Here is a 20,650-nt window from a genome sequence, read left to right as displayed (position 1 = left end):
TGGATAGTAGATTTATTCTATTATAGTATAGTGGAGTATGTTTGAGTGTGGCTCCTGGGTACTAAATTTATTCCACTATAGTATAGTGGAGTATGTTTGAGTGTGGCTCCTGGATAGTAGATTTATTCTATTATAGTATAGTGGAGTATGTTTGAGTGTGGCTCCTGGGTACTAAATTTATTCCACTATAGTATAGTGGAGTATGTTTGAGTGTGGCTCCTGGATAGTAGATTTATTCTATTGTAGTATAGTGGAGTATGCTTGAGTGTGGCTCCTGGTTAGTAGATTTATTCCATTGTAGTATAGTGGAGTATGTTTGAGTGTGGCTCCTGGGTACTAAATTTATTCCACTACAGTATAGTGGAGTATGCTTGAGTGTGGCTCCTGGGTACTAACTTTATTCCACTACATTATAGTGGAGTATGTTCGAGTGTGGCTCCTGGGTACTAAATTTATTCCACTATAGTATAGTGGAGTATGTTTGAGTGTGGCTCCTGGATAGTAGATTTATTCTATTATAGTATAGTGGAGTATGCTTGAGTGTGGCTCCTGGGTACTAAATTTATTCCACTAGAGTATAGTGGAGTATGTTTGAGTGTGGCTCCTGGATAGTAGATTTATTCTATTATAGTATAGTGGAGTATGCTTGAGTGTGGCTCCTGGGTACTAAATTTATTCCACTAGAGTATAGTGGAGTATGTTTGTGTGTGACTACTGGGTAGTAGATTTATTCTACTTTTGTATAGTGGAGTATATTTGAGTGAGGCTTCTAGGTAGTGAATGTACTCTACTGCATTATAGTGTACTGTATATGATATGGTATATTTGCTATAGTATAGTGTGGTGGAGTGTATTTTGCGTGTGGTCCTGGGTTATAAGTGTTAAGGACTGTATTTGTGCTTGCCTTCTGCCTGTTTAATTGTGATGTTGCAGTTTGGCCTAGTGCTTTCGACAATAACAGTCATTTTCAATGGATGGGATTGGAACATGGCCCCTAAGTGGTGAGTTGCTCCTGGGCTGTAAATTTTAATGAAGGGCCCCTTGGGAGTGAACGTTGTCAGCCTCGTGCCTATGGGCGTACCCATGTCAGTAGTGTGTGAAATGCCTACAGTTCCAGCCCGATGCGAGTGTTCTGGCAACTGTAAATGAACAGCGCAGGCTGAAAGCAAGGAGCTGCTCTTGTTCAGCGCTCTGCTCGCCGCCCCCACTGCTGGAATGCAGGCTCAATTGTTGTGGATTTAACGCTAGAACGACACTCAAAACGCTGTGTCTAAACAGGGCCTCACCAGGCCTAACCCACTCAAAGAACTCATTGTTGATGCGCTCGGTGCTCATGAGGGCGGCGCTGGCAACAATGAGCTCTCAGATGATCGAACACTTCAAAAAAAAAAAAAAACAGGCCTGACTTATTCCAAAAACAAACATCGTCTCCGATAACATGACTGTAACACTAGCAGCCATCACTCCGTGTGCTTTTCTCTCCACAGGGCACTGCTCGACTACCAGGTGGAGATCTGCCTTCACCCATCACCCCCTACATAACGTCCGCTCAGAAACCAGAGGCTCTGGTTCATGCCATGAAGGTAAATTCTCCACGTCTAAGAATGTTTAACTCATCCACACTTCACCGAAAGTTCATTTGAACACAAGCTTATATATTCTCCAACATTCCTAGAGCAGATTCAGAATTCATCTTTGCAACCCAAATTTATATGCATATGAGAAGAGGCAAGTCATGTCAGTGTGACATCGAGAAAAACGCCAACAAGACGCTTGTGTTATCCCATGTCAGCGTGTTCTCCAATTTAAACGTCCTTGCTTATGTTTTTTAAAAATTACGTCTGTCTCACTCAGCAACGTCTTTCAAACGTCCTTATTAAACTAAACCGGAAGCGAGAAGAATAATTTGTCATGCGTATTTCTGCCTCACAATATTCTCTTCCATCCTTCTACAATATGTTTATCATTTGAACTTTGTCGCTATTTTGTACATAAACAAGAGAAAATGTGGAGAAAGGCTTGGTTGAGGAGATGTGAGCAGCAAAGACTGTCTGTTCTGCAAAGAGAATCTGAGCTATTTTGCAAATAAATAAATATATATATATATATATATTTTTTTTTTATTTATTTTTTTTTTTTTTGCGGCGGCACGGTGGTGTAGCGGTTAGCGCTGTCGCCTCACAGCAAGAAGGTCCAGGTTCGAGCCCCGTGGCCGGCGAGGGCCTTTCTGTGTGGAGTTTGCATGTTCTCCCCGTGTCCGCGTGGGTTTCCTCCGGGTGCTCCGGTTTCCCCCACAGTCCAAAGACATGCAGGTTAGGTTAACTGGTGGCTCTAAATTGAGCGTAGGTGTGAATGTGAGTGTGAATGGTTGTCTGTGTCTATGTGTCAGCCCTGTGATGACCTGGCGACTTGTCCAGGGTGTACCCCGCCTTTCGCCCGTAGTCAGCTGGGATAGGCTCCAGCTTGCCTGCGACCCTGTAGAAGGATAAAGCGGCTACAGATAATGAGATGAGATTTATTTATAAGATTATCAAAAATCTTATAAATTTTTGCCAGCATTTCTCAGGAGAACAGCATTAATTTTACAGCATGGATGGCGATAACGACAGTGTTCACAGCGAAAGCGAGTTTTACTACCCTGAGGAAGAAGAAATAAAAGAAAACATTTCAGGAGAAAGCTAAAAACCTCTAACTTGCTAACACCGAGCAAAAATATGGCTGAATCCTGAATGACTCCTATTTGTATAAATAGGGAACTACATAGGCGGCAAAATGTAGTTTTTTTTCCTGCCATGGAAGTGCACTTGTATACCGAGGAGGAAGCCATTTGCATTACAGCCGTGAATGAGGATTCAAAATGGCGGCTCGGCTCGGTTTTCCCTTTTGGGTGCTCTCGTTTTCTGTTAGAATTTGGTGAAGAAAAAAAATATATATATTATTTACCAGCTTAAGGTCGGTCCGTATTGTGAAATACCGGGACCTCGGCCTTGAATACTGACCTCGGCCCAGAGGGCCTCGCTCAGTACTTTCAAGACCTTGGTCACGGTATTTCACCATACGGACCTCCCAGCTGGCAAAGAACACACACACAAATATATAATTTTTTTTTTTTTGCTGTTCCTAACAACCACACGGTGGTGTCGTGGTTAACACTGTTGCCTCACACCAAGAAGGTTCTGGGTTCGAGAACCTTGATACACTACACGTTATGAAAAGCAAACGATAAAGCATTTTTGTTTCGTTATTTGTTCAATAAATCCTGGCGCACTTTACGCTATGTACCAGGCTTATAGTACTCGAGTCTGACTCGTGCCCTAATTTTAAGGACTCCTGACTCAACTCGGACTTGAGCACTGATGACTTGGACTCGAATTCGTGCATTAGGATTCGTAAATTAGAGACGAGGGCTCAGATTTCTTCTTTATTTTTGTAACATGCCATAATAATTTAACTCCTTTCGTGCAAGAGTGTCACACCCGCGCGCCTTGGCGCGTGCATCAGATAGGCTCTGAGCGTGCTCCAGACAGCGCGCGCACCAAGCGGACTCTCACGCGCGCACCGTAAACGACTCGCACCTGCACAGGATTAAGGCGCAATCAGTGCGCTGATATAAAACCTGTGAAAACGCACTTACTTTGCGAAGTATTGAGTTGTATTGCTGACACATTACAGAGCCTTATTTCCTTGTTTGGTTTCCTGATCCCTGATTTCCTGTTTCTCGTCTTTGATTCTGCCGAGTCTACGATAGCCTGTTTGTGCCTCGCTCGACCGATTGCCTGTTTCACCGTTTTACGATTTCGCCTGCCGTTCTGGATTGTTTACCTTCTTCACTTGTATTAATAAACACACCTTCTGCACTTACATCCGTCTCCCAACCATCTCTGACAGAATACTTCACACTCCCTGACAAAGAGAAGCACATTCAGGAACAAACTAAAGCTAATGGAGCTAAAACAGCCACCGTCAAATGGTGCGGTTGGAGTCTTGGACTCGACTCGAAATTTTTTTTTTAACGACTTGGACTTGAACACTGGCGACTCGAGCCTGGGCTCGGACTCGAGGTTTAGTGACTCGACTCCAACACTGCTATGTACAACCTCCTTGATGTTAAAGGGATAACCCTTTTTTTGCTGTGGGATATTTATACATTTAAACACGGAGAATATATTAAGAAAATGAAATGATGTAACGTTTGTCTCTGTGACTTGGACAGTAAAATAGCTTGATTTAAAAGGAAGAAGGCTTTTCCTTTCCTTTTCAAACTCCTGTCCTCCGTCCAATCCGACGTGCTTTTCCGACACACTGATGGAGGTTTAAATCACGCTTTGGTCCAGTGATGTCCCCAGTCTTATGGCTTTTCTTCACCATTTCTTTCAGGTATTGGAGGTCCATGAGAACCTGGACAGACAGATTCCTGAGGACTACGAGGAGGATCTCAGTGAGAAAGAGAAAGCGATCGTGAGGGAAATGTGTAACGTAAGGCCTGACACTACAAATACCGCTTCCTTATTACAGTCTGTCTTTTCCCCTGTGCTATCACACCCGAGTTAGCTCATCAGCTCCTTAACAAGGCCTTCACAAGGTGCATTGTCCGGGAGTGGGAACACATTGCCCTCATGAATACGCGTTTATATAATCAGGAGCAGGCCGTACTAGAGATCCTGAATTTGTTTTCCTCTCAGATTTGCCCCGGCTTTGACTGAGGACCGTGTATCAGTAACCCCACTGGCATGACCCGGTTTCACGCTGCTTTTATTAGAGGCCTCAGTAAAAAAGGGGTCTCTGTGGAGTTTATAGTGCGGCCGTCAGAGTAATTAAAATAACTTTAGTGCTGAGAACAGTGCGGGTCTATTGAGCTCCTTTGACCTGTGGAGAGCTGCAGAGCAGAACAAGAACAAACAGAGACGGGCAGTTTGGATAAGAACAGCGCGGGGCACAGCATTGCACAACCATGTCTCTGCCAACAGGAGGCCCTCGATCAGAAAGGGAAGTCAGAGAAGTAACCACAAGGACAAGGATAAACATGATCTTAACATGATGCTACCACCAGCATGCTTCACCGCAGGGGTTGGTGTTGATGAGCAGCACTGGGTTTCTGCCAAACGTCGCATTTTGTACTCCAGCCAAAAAGTTCATTTCAGTCTCATTTGACCAGAGAACCTTTTCCCACATGCTTGCGAAGTCTCCAACATGTCTTCTGGCAAACTTCATATCGGGCTTGCTACCGTTTGTGGAGCGTCCAGTCTGTGGTTGTCCTTTGAACAGTTTCTTTTAAGGAATTGGATGAGGGTTCAGAGATACCTTTGGCTTCTTGGTTGCTTCTCTGACTAATCCCCTCTTTAAGCCTCGGTCACAACCGGCTGTACGTACGTGCTCCTGCGGCCGGTCTACATGCAAGAAACGCACGGAGGGCGCGCGTGTGACGTGCTGATTCTCGAGCCGTAGACCGGCCGCAGAGGTTCTTTGTCATGTCAAACAAACTCGACGGGCGCTTACGTTTTTTTCAGGTTGCAAGACAAACTTACGGCCAACGTGCGTCTTTCTCCACGAACAAAAAAAACGCAGCGATTTGGGAAACGCCAAAAATCGCACGGCCAAAAAATCGTACGTCCGGTTGTGACCTAGGCTTTAGCCAGTCATTGCCCTTTGGTGCACGGCGTACTCTAGCTCTGCGTAGAGTCACAGATGCCATATGTTTTTTGTCTCCCCCCCCCCAATTTATAAATAATAGATTTAGCATCACTCTGTGCGATGCCCTTAGTTTGGGATATATTTTACAGTTATTCCACAAAATCAAGTCGTACACGAGCTGATAGCCGATGAGGCGCGTAGCACCGTGTTGGCGATAAACCATGTATGATGAGATTGAGTGGAATAACTGTTTTATTCTATCCACATTCACTGGATTTTGAAAAACCGTGCGTTTTGATTTTTTGCAAATCCGATAAATAAAAAGTTTACACAAAACGTCCGACAAAATCATTTCCGCTTAGAATGTAAACAAACTTGTGAAATGACGGGGCAATTTGTGAAAGATGCGATAATAATAATTATTGAAAAATAAAATAGATACATTCTTACCGTCGAATACTTTAATTCCATATGTTGTTGCTCTTTTTTTTTGTATTTTTGGGGGGTTTTGATTTTTAGACTTTTTATTTCGTCCTCGGTTGGTTCAGCAGCACGCTCCGCCATTTTGTTTTTCTCTACTCGCGGTACATGAGCTGATATCCTAGTAGTAGAGCAGCCAATCAGAGCACATGATTGCTCATATCCAGTGAATTTGGATAGACTAAGTGTATACCAAACCCTGATTGATACTTCTCCAGAACTACGTCCAGGACCGGTTTGGATTTCTTGATGCTTCATGATGCATCTGCTCGAATAAACTCCGGGTTCTTCCATGAACAGGAGCATTTATATTGAAATCACGTGACACTTTAGGTGCACAAATTAATCTGACTCCTTTCTACTAATTACATGAATTCTGACGGTAACTAAAGGCACCAGAATTAATTTACGTGTTTCATAGCAACGAATAATTTTTCCCCTTAATTTTCTTCATTTTCATTTTTTTAACTTGATCCATCGCTGTCTGAAATCGCTCACTCGTTCACTACTCCCTACTCCCTATATAGGGAATTACTATATAAAGGACTATATAATGAGTTCATTGATAAAATGAAAAAAAAAAACCCACTTTCGGACACTAGTCCGCTGCACCGTTATCTACGTCATTACTGTCGCACAATTAAAACGTGCCAGATCAGTTGGCTGGTGGGGTTTCAAAATAATAAGTACACGCGTGTGCTGTATTTATGATAAATCCATATTATACGGAACGTATTTTCTACATTAATAAATGCAAAGTACTTTGTGTCTGCTGCATCTTTCAGTTCTTTTAAATCAAGGCTGAATCCTTTCTTCTTTAAATCAAATTCGAGGCTTTTGATTTGATTTCTTTCAGTGCAACCACAATGCATGATGGGATATATTGCTTGGTTAGTGACCATCGGTTGTACACGACGTTTTATGATGCACTGTGGCTACTTTATAGGGTGTAATAATTCTCACTATACATTCGGACAGCGCTACAAAATGGTAAACTCACCATATAGTGAGTAGGGAGTGATTTCAGACACAGGGCATTTCTTAGTATATTATTATGGGCTGTTTTGTGTAGGTTCATGATATAAATTCCTACCAATTAAGTCCATTTCAGTCCTTTGTTGGAAAACTGCAAAACATGGAAAAGGATTGGGGGGGCGGTGAATAAAAAAAAATGTATAAAAAATTGGGACAAAGTACAAATTGTAAATAAAAATGGAATGCAATAATTTACAAATCTCAAAAACTGATATTGTATTCACAATAGAACATAGACAACACATCAAATGTCGAAAGTGAGACATTTTGAAATTTCATGCCAAATATTGGCTCATTTGAAATTTCATGACAGCAACACATCTCAAAAAAGTTGGGACAGGGGCAATAAGAGGCCCAAATTGCAACTCATTAGGTCAATTGGCAATAGGTCATTAACATGACTGGGTATAAAAAGAGCATCTTGGAGTGGCAGTGGCTCTCAGAAGTAAAGATGGGAAGAGGATCACCAATCCCCCTAATTCTGCGCCGACAAATAGTGGAGCAATATCAGAAAGGAGTTCGACAGTGTAAAATTGCAAAGAGTTTGAACATCTCATCATCTCCAGTGCATAATATCATCAAAAGATTCAGAGAATCTGGAAGAATCTCTGTGCGTAAGGGTCAAGGCCGGAAAACCATACTGGGTGCCCGTGATCTTCGGGCCCTTAGACGGCACTGCATCACATACAGGCATGCTTCTGTATTGGAAATCACAAAATGGGCTCAGGAATATTTCCAGAGAACATTATCTGTGAACACAATTCACCGTGCCATCCGCCGTTGCCAGCTAAAACTCTATAGTTCAAAGAAGAAGCCGTATCTAAACATGATCCAGAAGCGCAGACGGCTTCTCTGGGCCAAGGCTCATTTAAAATGGACTGTGGCAAAGTGGAAAACTGTTCTGTGGTCAGACGAATCAAAATTTGAAGTTCTTTATGGAAATCAGGGACGCCGTGTCATTCGGACTAAAGAGGAGAAGGACGATCCAAGTTGTTATCAGCGCTCAGTTCAGAAGCCTGCATCTCTGATGGTACGGGGTTGCATTAGTGCGTGTGGCATGGGCAGCTTACACATCTGGAAAGACACCATCAATGCTGAAAGGTATATCCAGGTTCTAGAGCAACATATGCTCCCATCCAGACGACGTCTCTTTCAGGGAAGACCTTGCATTTTCCAACATGACAATGCCAAACCACATACTGCATCAATTACAGCATCATGGCTGCGTAGAAGAAGGGTCCGGGTACTGAACTGGCCAGCCTGCAGTCCAGATCTTTCATCCATAGAAAACATTTGGCGCATCATAAAACGGAAGATACAACAAAAAAGACCTAAGACAGTTGAGCAACTAGAATCCTACATTAGACAAGAATGGGTTAACATTCCTATCCCTAAACTTGAGCAACTTGTCTCCTCAGTCCCCAGACGTTTACAGACTGTTGTAAAGAGGAAAGGGGATGTCTCACAGTGGGAAACATGGCCTTGTCCCAACTTTTTTGAGATGTGTTGTTGTCATGAAATTTAAAATCACCTCATTTTTCTCTTTAAATGATACATTTTCTCAGTTTAAACATTTGATATGTCATCTGTGTTCTATTCTGAATAAAATATGGAATTTTGAAACTTCCACATCATTGTATTCCGTTTTTATTTACAATTTGTACTTTGTCCCAACTTTTTTGGAATCGGGGTTGTGTATATATGGGTCTGTGTCAGAAACTGGGTACTGTGGGGGTACCCCACTAAATATACTCAGTCAATAAACTATATGGTTTTGAATGGTGATGTTGGTTTTAATTTGAAATAAAATGATGAAAGAATTAATACAGATAAAACTAAATCTTTGACGTGAATACTCTATTCAGAATTTGGCAAAAATTCTGCAAATTTGTGGAAAAATGGCGGCTTGATCTGGGACATGATAAACGGTTGACTACATCGCGTTCCCTTAAAAAGGTTGTCGTCCACTGAAAAGTCTACAGTTATCACTAATTGTATTTTAAGTTGTAACTTTATCCACCTAAGGATCGCTGCGCTCACAGAATAATCATAACCGTAATAAAACATCATGCAAAATATTTGATCACCGTCGTAACTCCATTTTCCGCAAAACCAATACGATCGTGTGTTTTGATCTAAACGGAAAGCTTCAGGGTCAAGGTCACGACCTCACCAAAAGTAGGAACTTAAAATCACTACGCCGTATAAACATTTAGTTATAAATCTGCGATTTTGTTTTTTAAAACGAAAGCTGAAAGTTAGGTATAGAATCTGTTTCTTACAGAATGTGTTACGATGGTAGCTGGTCTTGTATGAATTTCTGAGCTATAAAATGAGTTGTGGTCTATTTTTTACCGTAGCGTGTTATTTGTGTGCGGGGAAGGACACACATTAACGATTTGCATGTGTAGAATGGAATTTTCCACTCCAACAGTTAGAAGTTGATCGCGCTTCCATTTGCGGTCTCTCTGTTACGCTGATGATCTGTTCGGACGTTATCACTGAAAAGGTGAGTTTTGAGGGTTTTATTCTGTTTTAGTCTTGCAGTATAAGGCAATAGAATGTTTCATTTTCATCTTACTTTCATATTTCGTAGCGTTTGCGTATTTTTGGCCAATATTTTGCAACCATGGTCAATTTAGATCGAACTTTTGATAGAATCTACGGCCAGTCATTTTGCCCCGCCCCCACCTCGCGCTCCGTCCGGTGCGGTAGTGATGTCCCTATGCTCGCGCGCCGCAGCAGAGACCCGCGCGACCTTCAGCCGGTACAGTCGCTGTTCTTTTACCACCGCCGTTATTCTCATCTTTCCGGTGCGTTCTTGATTTTTCCATTGTGTCCTATTTCGCCATATCAAATCCCCAAAATGTCTCATATTATTCATATTTAAGCGAATAATCAGTTCAGTCATCATAACGTGGCATTTTTAACCCAAGCAATCAAAAAGAGGAAATTTATTCAGTATTTTCACTCGTCTGTGAAGGAGGGGCTTTAATTCTTCATGATGGAGTTATTTTATATGGAAATCAATTTTACAAAAGCATTTGAATTGTAATCAAAACATTTTTCCACAGTGGAGGCCAGATAAAGCGAGATGCTATCTTTATTCTTATTAAACATGACAAAAGAAACATTGAGTGTTGGGTAAATGCAAAAAAAAAAAAAAAAGTAAAGTTAGAAAATGTATTTTTTGACCATAATGTCCCAAATGAGAGAGCAGTTTCTGAGACGGACCCATATATATATACACACACAGAGCACTGATTAGTGTAGATCGGGGCAGGTTTATTAAGAAGGGCCTTTCCTGGTGCGGACTGTGGGACCTGCAGAGCCGTGCGTTTCCCTGACGGATAAGTGTGCACTCGAGGCCCTCTCGCCTGTCAAGGGCACAATCACAGAGATGACACACAGTTACAATGGGTCCTTTCTTCTCTCCACATGCACCGAATCAACCCCCGCCGCCTACTCCACTGTCTCGGCAACAAAAGCAGTGTGTAACACCTCCCTCTTTCTCTTTCTCTTTCTCTCCCCCGTCCTTGTTTCTTTTACTCTGTGTTCAGGTGGTGTGGCGTAAGCTCGGCGATGCAGCCGGCTCCAAGCCGTCCATCCGGCAACATCTCTCCGGAAACCAGTTTAAAGCCCCGATGTAGCTCACACACCAACACTCCAGTCCATCCAGAACCAGCGCAACTCCAGAGCACTTGGGAAAAGAATCAGCGTACACACCGTGCACCAGCTCCATGCCAGCAGCCATGTTTTAGCGTTCATTAGGGTCATGCATTCAGCACAAGCTGACTTTTTTTTACATGCTGATATTTTTTTTGTTTTGTTTTGTTTCGTCTCGTCTCGTCCACTCACCCGACAAGGACTCAAGGCAGCTAGTTGTATCCGTTACCTAATGGACGTTAGTTACAAATCCTGACTTAACACTCCACGAGCTGTTCCACACAGTCATAAATGGTCCTCGAGCATTATTCAGGAGGATAAACATCACGAAGGATGGATGCGAAACGAGATGTAGCAATCCACCCTCTGTTCCTTCTTTCTCTTGAGAGGTTTACACGAGTACACGCCAGGATTGCTTCACTCCTTTTCATCTGCTTCCATTTTTATGGATTTTCCCAAGAGATAAACACTCAGTGTTCGAAAGAAACCAGTCAGTGTTTTCTTAACCCAAATGGACGTCGAACATATAAAAAACAGCCCTCCTTGGCTGTTTGGGACAAATTACAGACGATTATTTTCATTCGGACGAACTCGACTCCATCTCACCCTATACAGTGTCATTTCTGATTGTTAAGGCATTTTATTTTCAACCAATTTGACAATCTTTTGTAAATGATAAACTATTAAAGCTATATGAACTTATGCAGTTAGACCCTTTAACGCCGAGTAAGGTGGCTTCGCATTGGCTAATTACCGTACGTGGTCTTGTGTACAAGCGCTCCTCTACTAATGAAGCTTTAGATCCAGCACAGACGTCTGAACCGAGGTTGGTCGTTAAATTCTGTCTGAGCAGAACAGTATGAGGTTTTAATGTTGTCTGAGAACACGTAGCTCAGTCGTTTCCGCTGCGAGACTCTCCGTACGTTCATACTAGCAAACAAAACGACAAAGAAATGATTTCTATCAAGCGACATTTGAATTGAGATTTGATCATTTCTATGCAAATTAACGTATGACGCACAGCTAAAATGACAAATCCAAACGATCGGTTCGAATGATTGATTCTTCAGGCCGCCTGTTGTGGTGCGACGTTCCTTAAAATGTCACGTAAACCAAACACCAGTTTTTTTAGAAGCTAAATATAGCTACTACAGTTTCCTGTTTCTCATTGGAACTAAAACAAACACAAAAATCAGGCCACGCCTACAAGAAACAAACTACACGTGACGCAAAACGCTAGTGTGAACGTTAGATCAGGGCTGGTTTATGAGATCTCGAGGCAACCGTTCTGTCGTACATGTACAGTACATGAGATTCAGCAGAGTCACGTATGAAGTTTTGAGCAAATGTATGCTGTTTAAAGGTGCGGTTTGTAATTTGCAAGCGTTTGTATTATACGTGGTTATATTTCATGTAGAATAGCTTATGAAAACTGTTTGAAATAGGAAAACCTTGCTTCGAATTGGATCTCATTGTTTTTTTTTTATTTCAGCTTTTAATTTATACTTTTCTGGCCCTGAAATAGGCTCCGCCCCCAGACAGAACAGCACTACTCAGGCCGGGTTCTGCCACTTTCCGTAAAAAGGAAGCTATCAAGGTATTTGTAGTTCCACCCGAGGAGGCGGGTTGATTTGTAAAGTTTTGATTGCAGCGCCCGAAAAGTGACGAACTGCACCTTTAATCTCTTCGCTGCGTGTGGGGAAACTCGGTACTGCCATCAAAGATATTTGCTGCATTTGTGCAAAGCTCTAATCAGAGCGAAGTGTTTTTAAAACGCGTGAAGTCTGAATGTTATTTATCCGTGCTCTGATTTTTCTCTCACAAAAGCTGACGATCAATTTCATTTCCGGCAGCTCAGGAAATTTTGCTCATCACAAGTCTTCATGATGGGAAAGAGACAGTGTGGGAACGGTGAGGAGAGAGCGTATCATGGTCATGTGGCTAACGGGAATTCCACCAGAACGTCAGATCTTTCAGAAGATCTGTGGATTTCTTTACACAAATATGGAGAGATGTGATTTTAGCGCTAAAAATGAACCAATATACAGTATAGCATTCATAGCAGTCATCAAAGAGGAGTGGGCTTTTTTTTTTTTTTTACTGAAAGCTGTAAATTTATAAAAATATTCATTGGATATAAAAAAAAGATCAAATCTGAGAGCATGCCTCACGAATAATTCTTTCAGAACGTCAATGGAGACACCAAGTACGGAATATTTAACAGTTATTCCACGAAATCTCGTCGTACACGAGCTGATAGCCGACGAAGGCATAGCGCCAAGTCGGCTATAAACCACGTACGACCAGATTGAGTGGAATAACTGTTTTATTCTATCCACATTCACTGGATTTTGAGAAACAGAGCGTTTTGATTTTTATTCTCTGCAAATTCGATTCATAAAAACTAAATACAAAACATCCGACAAAATCATTTCCGCTCAGAATGTAAACAAACCGGCGGAATGACAGTCGCGATTTGTGAAAAATGCGATATTAATAATAATTATAAAATATAAATATAAATATTTATAAAAATAAAAAAGAGAAGTTCTTACCATCAAATACTTTCATTATATATTTCGTTGCTTTTTTTTTTGTATTTTGTTTTCAAATAGAGTTTTTATTTCATCCTCGGTTGGTTCAATAAAACACGCCGCCGCCATTTTCTTTTTCTTCTTCTTCTTCTTTAGGGTTTTTTTTGGTGGTTGGCAAACCAACTTAAAGGTGCATTACTGCCACCGACTGGGCTGGAGTGTGGAACAGGTGATATTGGGGGGAAAAATATATTCTTTTAGCTATTTCTAATTCTTTTAAATACTTGATAACAGAGTGATATATCTGACTTGATGCGCACCGCCATTTTGTTTTTCTCTACTCACTGTATATGAGTTGATATCCTAGTAGCCAATCAGAGCGTGCGATTGCTCATATCCAGTGAATGTGGATAGAATAAACCACTTTATACTGGTGTTGCAGGAAAATAATGAAGTTTTGGGCCATGTGACCTGCATATGACCCTGGAGTTGCTTATTTTCCTGTAACAGCACATCCTGAAGTGTTTTTTTTTTCGTCTAATACTGCAGCAATATACAAATTGTATTTATTAAAGTATGAAAAGTTGTACTTTTTATCAGTTTATCGTTCCATTTAATGTAACAAGTCGTTTCTGATTCTCATTTCCGTTAAACAGTCGTCCTGTGAACAGCCTCTGTTCTTTTAATAAGACAAAAAAAAAAGCAGCTTGTGACGTTACCGAGAAACCAGACGTCCTCCATACCGAAAACATCTCATCTCATTATCTCTAGCCGCTTTATCCTGTTCTACAGGGTCGCGGGCAAGCTGGAGCCTATCCCAGCTGACTACAGGCGAAAGGCGGGGTACACCCTGGACAAGTCGCCAGGTCATCACAGGGCTGACACATAGACACAGACAACCATTCACACTCACATTCACACCTACACTCAATTTAGAGTCACCAGTTAACCTAACCTGCATGTCTTTGGACTGTGGGGGAAACCGGAGCACCCGGAGGAAACCCACGCGGACACGGGGAGAACATGCAAACTCCACACAGAAAGGCCCTCGCCGGCCCCGGGGCTCGAACCCGGACCTTCTTGCTGTGAGGCGACAGCGCTAACCACTACACCACCGTGCCGCCTGCAGAAAACGTATCAGATCAATTTCACATTTTTACCTTTTTACACATCTCTTTACAAACGCTGTTACTGTGGGTAGAAATCATAACACGTCAAGACCTTCGAACCAATCAGAATCGAGAATTTTAAAAGCGCAGTGCAAAGGCAAACTGCAGTATTTGCATTTTGTGTCGGATGTACAGGTACTGCAGTTTGCCTTTGCACTGCAGTTTATTGTTTTCTGTAGCATGAAGAACGACTGAAATGAATTAAAATAACTTTAGGCTGGAAGTGTAGCATCCAAAATATCCCAGAAATCTGTGTTGGGAACCTGGAGGAAAGGGTTTGACGTGAATGAGTCAGACATTTCTGGAACATCAGGAGCTCTCTGGGACACACACACACACACAGGGAGCACATGAGCAAAGTTCTTCAGTGAAGTAAAATAATTCGAGAAGCCATAATATTTTTTGCGTTTTTAATTACTGTACGTCAGAGATGAAATGTTTCGCAAAGTCTGAAATGTCAGATTCTCCTTGTTGTAAAAGCACGTTCTCGGTGCTGATCTGTGGTGGGTTTCCCAAAACCACTAAGAGCGTCTTAACTCGGAGAGAGAGTGTTCATTGTGCTGCTCGCTCGATCATTTAACAACCATCTTTGTGCTACGATGCTTTTGGGAAACTCAGCACTGTTGGAAAATCAGACGAATTTTCTGGGTTTGTTCGTGAGCCAAGATGCAGCAGGTGGCTTTTGGCAGTCTTGTGTTTTTATTTTTTATTTCTTATGTCTGGGATGTGAATGAACAAAAACAAGCAGCAATCATTTGAAAGATAAAAAAAAATCTTTTCTATTTTGATATCTCTCTGAAAAATAAAAAAGATGCTCGAAAAGATGAGTGGTGAACATTTGAACTATTTTTTAGAGGAAAGTGTCCTTCCTGTCCACGTCGTCCAAACTACTGATTTTTGTTGTTGTTGTTGTTTGCATTTGTTCATTTGAAAGCACCAAAAAATTCCATAATTTCCGGACAGATATTTTCCTCATATTACTTTCAAATGCACTGCTTGGTTTGTGAGCGAGGACGTGACGTGATGACGTGAGGATCTCGAATTCAAACCCGTGTTTGTGCCACCCGAGCAAACTGTTGTAGGAGAACTTGCTGTGTAAATACCTCTTCCCTGTAGAATACCTGTAACTAGCATGCGTTTATATATATATATATATTTTTTTTTTTCATAAGAACTGTACTGTAGGTTTTGTTTAGGAAATGAAAAGCTGTCGAGATGAAACTCAGTGCACTTCCTGTAGATGATTGAAAATAAAATGGACACTCTTTGTAAAGCTGTGTCTGTGTATTGATTGAAACTTACAGAAGGGTAAATAACAGGACTGAATGAAATGAACAGGTAATAATAATAACAACCACCCAAAAAAACCCAAATGCAATGGCGCCCCCTCGTGGATATCTGTGCAAAAGTCTTTTTTTTTCTTTGTACAACCCCCATTTTTTTTCAAAATTAAATGTGACAAAGTTGTTTGTACAACCCCGATTCCAAAAAAAGTTGGGACAAAGTCCAAATTGTAAATAAAAACGGAATGCAATAATTTACAAATCTCAAAAACTAATATTCTATTCACAATAGAACATAGACAACAAATCAAACGTCGAAAGTGAGACATTTTGAAATTTCATGCCAAATATTGGCTCATTTGAAATTTCATGACAGCAACACATCTCAAAAAAGTTGGGACAGGGGCAATAAGAGGCTGGAAAAGTTAAAGGTACAAAAAAGGAACAGCTGGAGGACCAAATTGCAACTCATTAGGTCAATTGGCAATAGGTCATTAACATGACTGGGTATAAAAAGAGCATCTTGGAGTGGCAGCAGCTCTCAGAAGTAAAGATGGGAAGAGGATCACCAATCCCCCTAATTCTGCGCCGACAAATAGTGGAGCAATATCAGAAAGGAGTTCGACAGTGTAAAATTGCAAAGAGTTTGAACATATCATCATCTACAGTGCATAATATCATCAAAAGATTCAGAGAATCTGGAAGAATCTCTGTGCGTAAGGGTCAAGGCTGGAAAACCATACTGGGTGCCCGTGATCTTCGGGCCCTTAGACGGCACTGCATCACATACAGGCATGCTTCTGGATTGGAAATCACAAAATGGGCTCAGGAATATTTCCAGAGAACATTATCTGTGAACACAATTCACCGTGCCATCCGCAACCCCATACCATCAGAGATGCAGGCTTCTGAACTGAGCGCTGATAACAACTTGAGTCGTCCTTCTCCTCTTTAGTCCGAATGACACGGCCAGCTAAAACTCTATAGTTCAAAGAAGAAGCCGTATCTAAACATGATCCAGAAGCGCAGACGTCTTCTCTGGGCCAAGGCTCATTTAAAATGGACTGTGGCAAAGTGGAAAACTGTTCTGCGGTCAGACGAATCAAAATTTGAAGTTCTTTATGGAAATCAGGGACGCCGTGTCATTCGGACTAAAGAGGAGAAGGACGACCCAAGTTGTTATCAGCGCTCAGTTCAGAAGCCTGCATCTCTGATGGTACGGGGTTGCATTAGTGCGTGTGGCATGGGCAGCTTACACATCTGGAAAGACACCATCAATGCTGAAAGGTATATCCAGGTTCTAGAGCAACATATGCTCCCATCCAGACGACGTCTCTTTCAGGGAAGACCTTGCATTTTCCAACATGACAATGCCAAACCACATACTGCATCAATTACAGCATCATGGCTGCGTAGAAGAAGGGTCCGGGTACTGAACTGGCCAGCCTGCAGTCCAGATCTTTCACCCATAGAAAACATTTGGCGCATCATAAAACGGAAGATACGACAAAAAAGACCTAAGACAGTTGAGCAACTAGAATCCTACATTAGACAAGAATGGGTTAACATTCCTATCCCTAAACTTGAGCAACTTGTCTCCTCAGTCCCCAGACGTTTACAGACTGTTGTAAAGAGAAAAGGGGATGTCTCACAGTGGGAAACATGGCCTTGTCCCAACTTTTTTGAGATGTGTTGTTGTCATGAAATTTAAAATCACCTCATTTTTCTCTTTAAATGATACGTTTTCTCAGTTTAAACAGTTGATATGTCATCTGTGTTCTATTCTGAATAAAATATGGAATTTTGAAACTTCCACATCATTGCATTCCGTTTTTATTTACAATTTGTACTTTGTCCCAACTTTTTTGGAATCGGGGTTGTATCTTGTCTTTTGATCCCCAGATCTTTAACCCAGCCACATATAAAAAAAAATGTTCTCCTGCATGCTTGTCCAGGTTTTCATCTGTGTGTCCGTGTAGAACGATGTCTGCAGCACCAGGTTGTTTGAGATGTCGGGGAACTCGACGGATGGATAATTTTCCAACTCATAATGAATGAATGAATGACTTTATTTAAACACGATAAGTTGATCAGCAGAGCTGGTGGGGTCGTGCATGTACAGATACAAATAATTACAAATACAAAAGACTAAAAATATACACAATCTTTAAAAAAATTAAAATCTGTTGATTATCTGTTAATTATCTTCACATTAAGTTAATTAATAGTATGCAAAACTACTGTCTTTGTATTTAGTTACGGCTACAATAGGATCAAAATTTATTCTACTCGTCAAATTTAGCGAGTAAATGTTCCTTTCTAAAGAAAAATCCTTCTTTGTTAGCGTGTAAGGATCTAATCCCTTTGAGTGGTTTCTATATCCACTTCTTGGTTTTAATAACTTGCTTGTTTGCTGAACACAAACATGGCAGTAATGCTGCATTCATGTGCTATGGGAATTATGGTAAATACCAAACGCCGACATGGAAAGCACACATGAACGCCCCCTCTTGTGGTATTTTCCACTGGGCAACTCGTAGAAAATTTTGATACACGAGTTGCCGAGATGAGATGAACTTTAACCTTTTCAACATGGCGGCGAGCGGTACAAGACACTTGAATGCTAAGCATTGTACGCTACTAAAGGTTTTTTTTACTAGTACTAGTGGGTAGTTTTTGGTGTCTAAGCAATGTTGCGTCATTAACAAGTGTAATATAATACGTTAGAAATCCGTTTCCTTTAAAAATGTGTTGTTATGGTTTGTTTTTACCTATCCAGAGCAGACGCTATTGCTAACCATAGCTAACTAACTATTGCTAACTTGAATCTGGTCCACCATCTTTAATTTGTCAACAACAACAAAAGCATGTGAACACAACGCACTGGTAAATACCACTTCCCAAGTGGAAAATATCATCTTCCCATAGCACATGAACGCAGCATAAGTTCTTGTGTTAATGGACCAGACTCCACTTTTGGATCATTAATCCCTTTTGACTGAGAATGCCCTGCATGCATGGTTCGGCTTCTGGCACATCCGTACAGTTTTAAATACAATACCTACAATTAAAAACAGTTTGCTTTTATTGTATTTATTTAATTCCTGGAATCCCATCTGTAACAGGGAGTGATGTCGCATCCCATTAATACACTTTACAGTAGATTATTAGATTCTAATAAAATAGATGAGCCAAAATAATTGGTGGTCTTTTTTAATGGGCCCCGAATCGGTACAAGTATGAATAGGTGGGCGTTAAAGTAGAAAAGGTTGAGATCCGCTGATTTAGGCTACTGGAAGCTACACAACACTGGGCAAGTTATTAATGTAGCTGATGAGAAAAATTACAAGAAATTTGAATGTATGTGCAGCAGTGAACTGTCCAAACCGTCAAGTCAAAGGTTGTGGACGGACATTTCACCTGTGGGCATTGATAGTGTGTGATCATTTTTACACGTGTGTGTGTGCGCACAGTGCCATTTGCATGGACCCCTATAGCATTTTATGATGGTTTGCAAGAGCAAAAGAAAAAAAAAAAGAACAGAAAATCCGTCTCATCGTCTTGCCTGTTTTTGTTGAAAATCTGACATTGATCTCTGGGATGAACGCTTTGACTGTGTCAGATTTTCGATGGAAATGTCCCGGCCTAGATCAAAGCCAAAGTCTAGACATGGTTGATACTGAATGTGAGAGCTCAAGCTCAAAGGCTCGAACTCAGAAAGGAAAAATGAACTGAGTAAATTGGCCTCAGTAGCCTAAATGAAAGAAGGACCATAACCTTGGGCAGAAATGGCAGTGAGGGACGCAAATAAAAAGTGATATGTTATTGTTCTAGTTTGGTGGCATAGTGGTTGCCTCACAGCAAGAAGGTTCTGGGTTCGAGCCCAGGGTCTGACGGGGGCCTTTCTGTATGGAGTTCGCATGTTCTCCCCGTATCTGTGTGGGTTTAACAGCTGGTGCAGTGTAACTCTGAACATTATGGCCAAAGAACTCAATCTTTATCTCATCTGACCATAAAATGTTCCTCCAGAAGGATTTTTCTTTGTCCACGTGGTCAGCTGTAAACTTTATTTGAGCTTGAAGGTGTCAGTTTTGGAGCGTGGCCTTCTTTCTTTCTTGGACAGCAGCCCCTCAGTCCATGGCGATATAAAACTCTCTTAACTGTAGACAGTGACACTGGTGTTCCAGCAGCTTCCAGTTCATGGCAGACCTGTGATTTGGTGGTTCCTGGGTTGTTCCTGACCATCCGAACCAATTTCCCCTCGGCTGAGGGGGACAGTTTGAGTTTGTCAAGAGTTTGTAATTTCATACGTTATAACAGCAGAATTTAATATTAAAATTAAAGTAGCAAATTAAAATAAGGTTTTTCTCATCTCATTATCTCTAGCTGCTTTATCCTGTTCTACAGGGTCGCAGGCAAGCTGGAGCCTATCCCAGCTGACTACGGGCGAAAGGCGGGGTACACCCTGGACAAGTCGCCAGGTCATCACAGGGCCGACATATAGACACAGACAACCATTCACACTCACATTCACACCTACGGTCAATTTAGGCTACGTTTACATTAGACCGTATCTGTCTCGTTTTCTTCGCGTATGCACTGTCTGTTTACATTAAACCGCCTGGAAACGCCAGGAAACGGGAATCCGCCAGCGTCCACGTATTCAATCCAGATCGTGTCAGCTCCGGTGCTGTGTAAACATTGAGAATACGCGGATACGCTGTGCTGAGCTCTAGCTGGCGTCCTCATTGGACAACGTCACTGTGACATCCACCTTCCTGATTCGCTGGCGTTGGTCATGTGACGCGACTGCTGAAAAATGGCGCGGACTTCCGCCTTGTATCACCTTTCA

The 20,650-nt window shown here is 41.6% G+C and overlaps 1 protein-coding gene across 2 annotated transcripts in view; it reads left to right on the top strand.

Moving 5' to 3' along the window:
- The window catches only part of ccdc85ca (coiled-coil domain containing 85C, a), a 141,608-nt gene extending 125,820 nt beyond the window's left edge, over window positions 1–15,788 (top strand). For both annotated transcript variants that reach the window (XM_060933710.1, XM_060933711.1), the window contains exons 5-7: window positions 1,488–1,583; window positions 4,378–4,476; window positions 10,707–15,788. In XM_060933710.1, the coding sequence (XP_060789693.1) occupies window positions 1,488–1,583; window positions 4,378–4,476; window positions 10,707–10,796 (285 nt within the window). In that variant the 3' untranslated portion in view covers window positions 10,797–15,788. The remainder of the gene's footprint in view (window positions 1–1,487; window positions 1,584–4,377; window positions 4,477–10,706) is intronic.
- The last annotated feature ends 4,862 nt before the right edge of the window (window positions 15,789–20,650 follow it).

This window comes from Neoarius graeffei, chromosome 11, assembly GCF_027579695.1.
Source record: "Neoarius graeffei isolate fNeoGra1 chromosome 11, fNeoGra1.pri, whole genome shotgun sequence".
Classification (NCBI taxonomy): Eukaryota; Metazoa; Chordata; class Actinopteri; order Siluriformes; family Ariidae; genus Neoarius; species Neoarius graeffei.
This window is presented reverse-complemented; position numbering and strand designations above follow the sequence as displayed.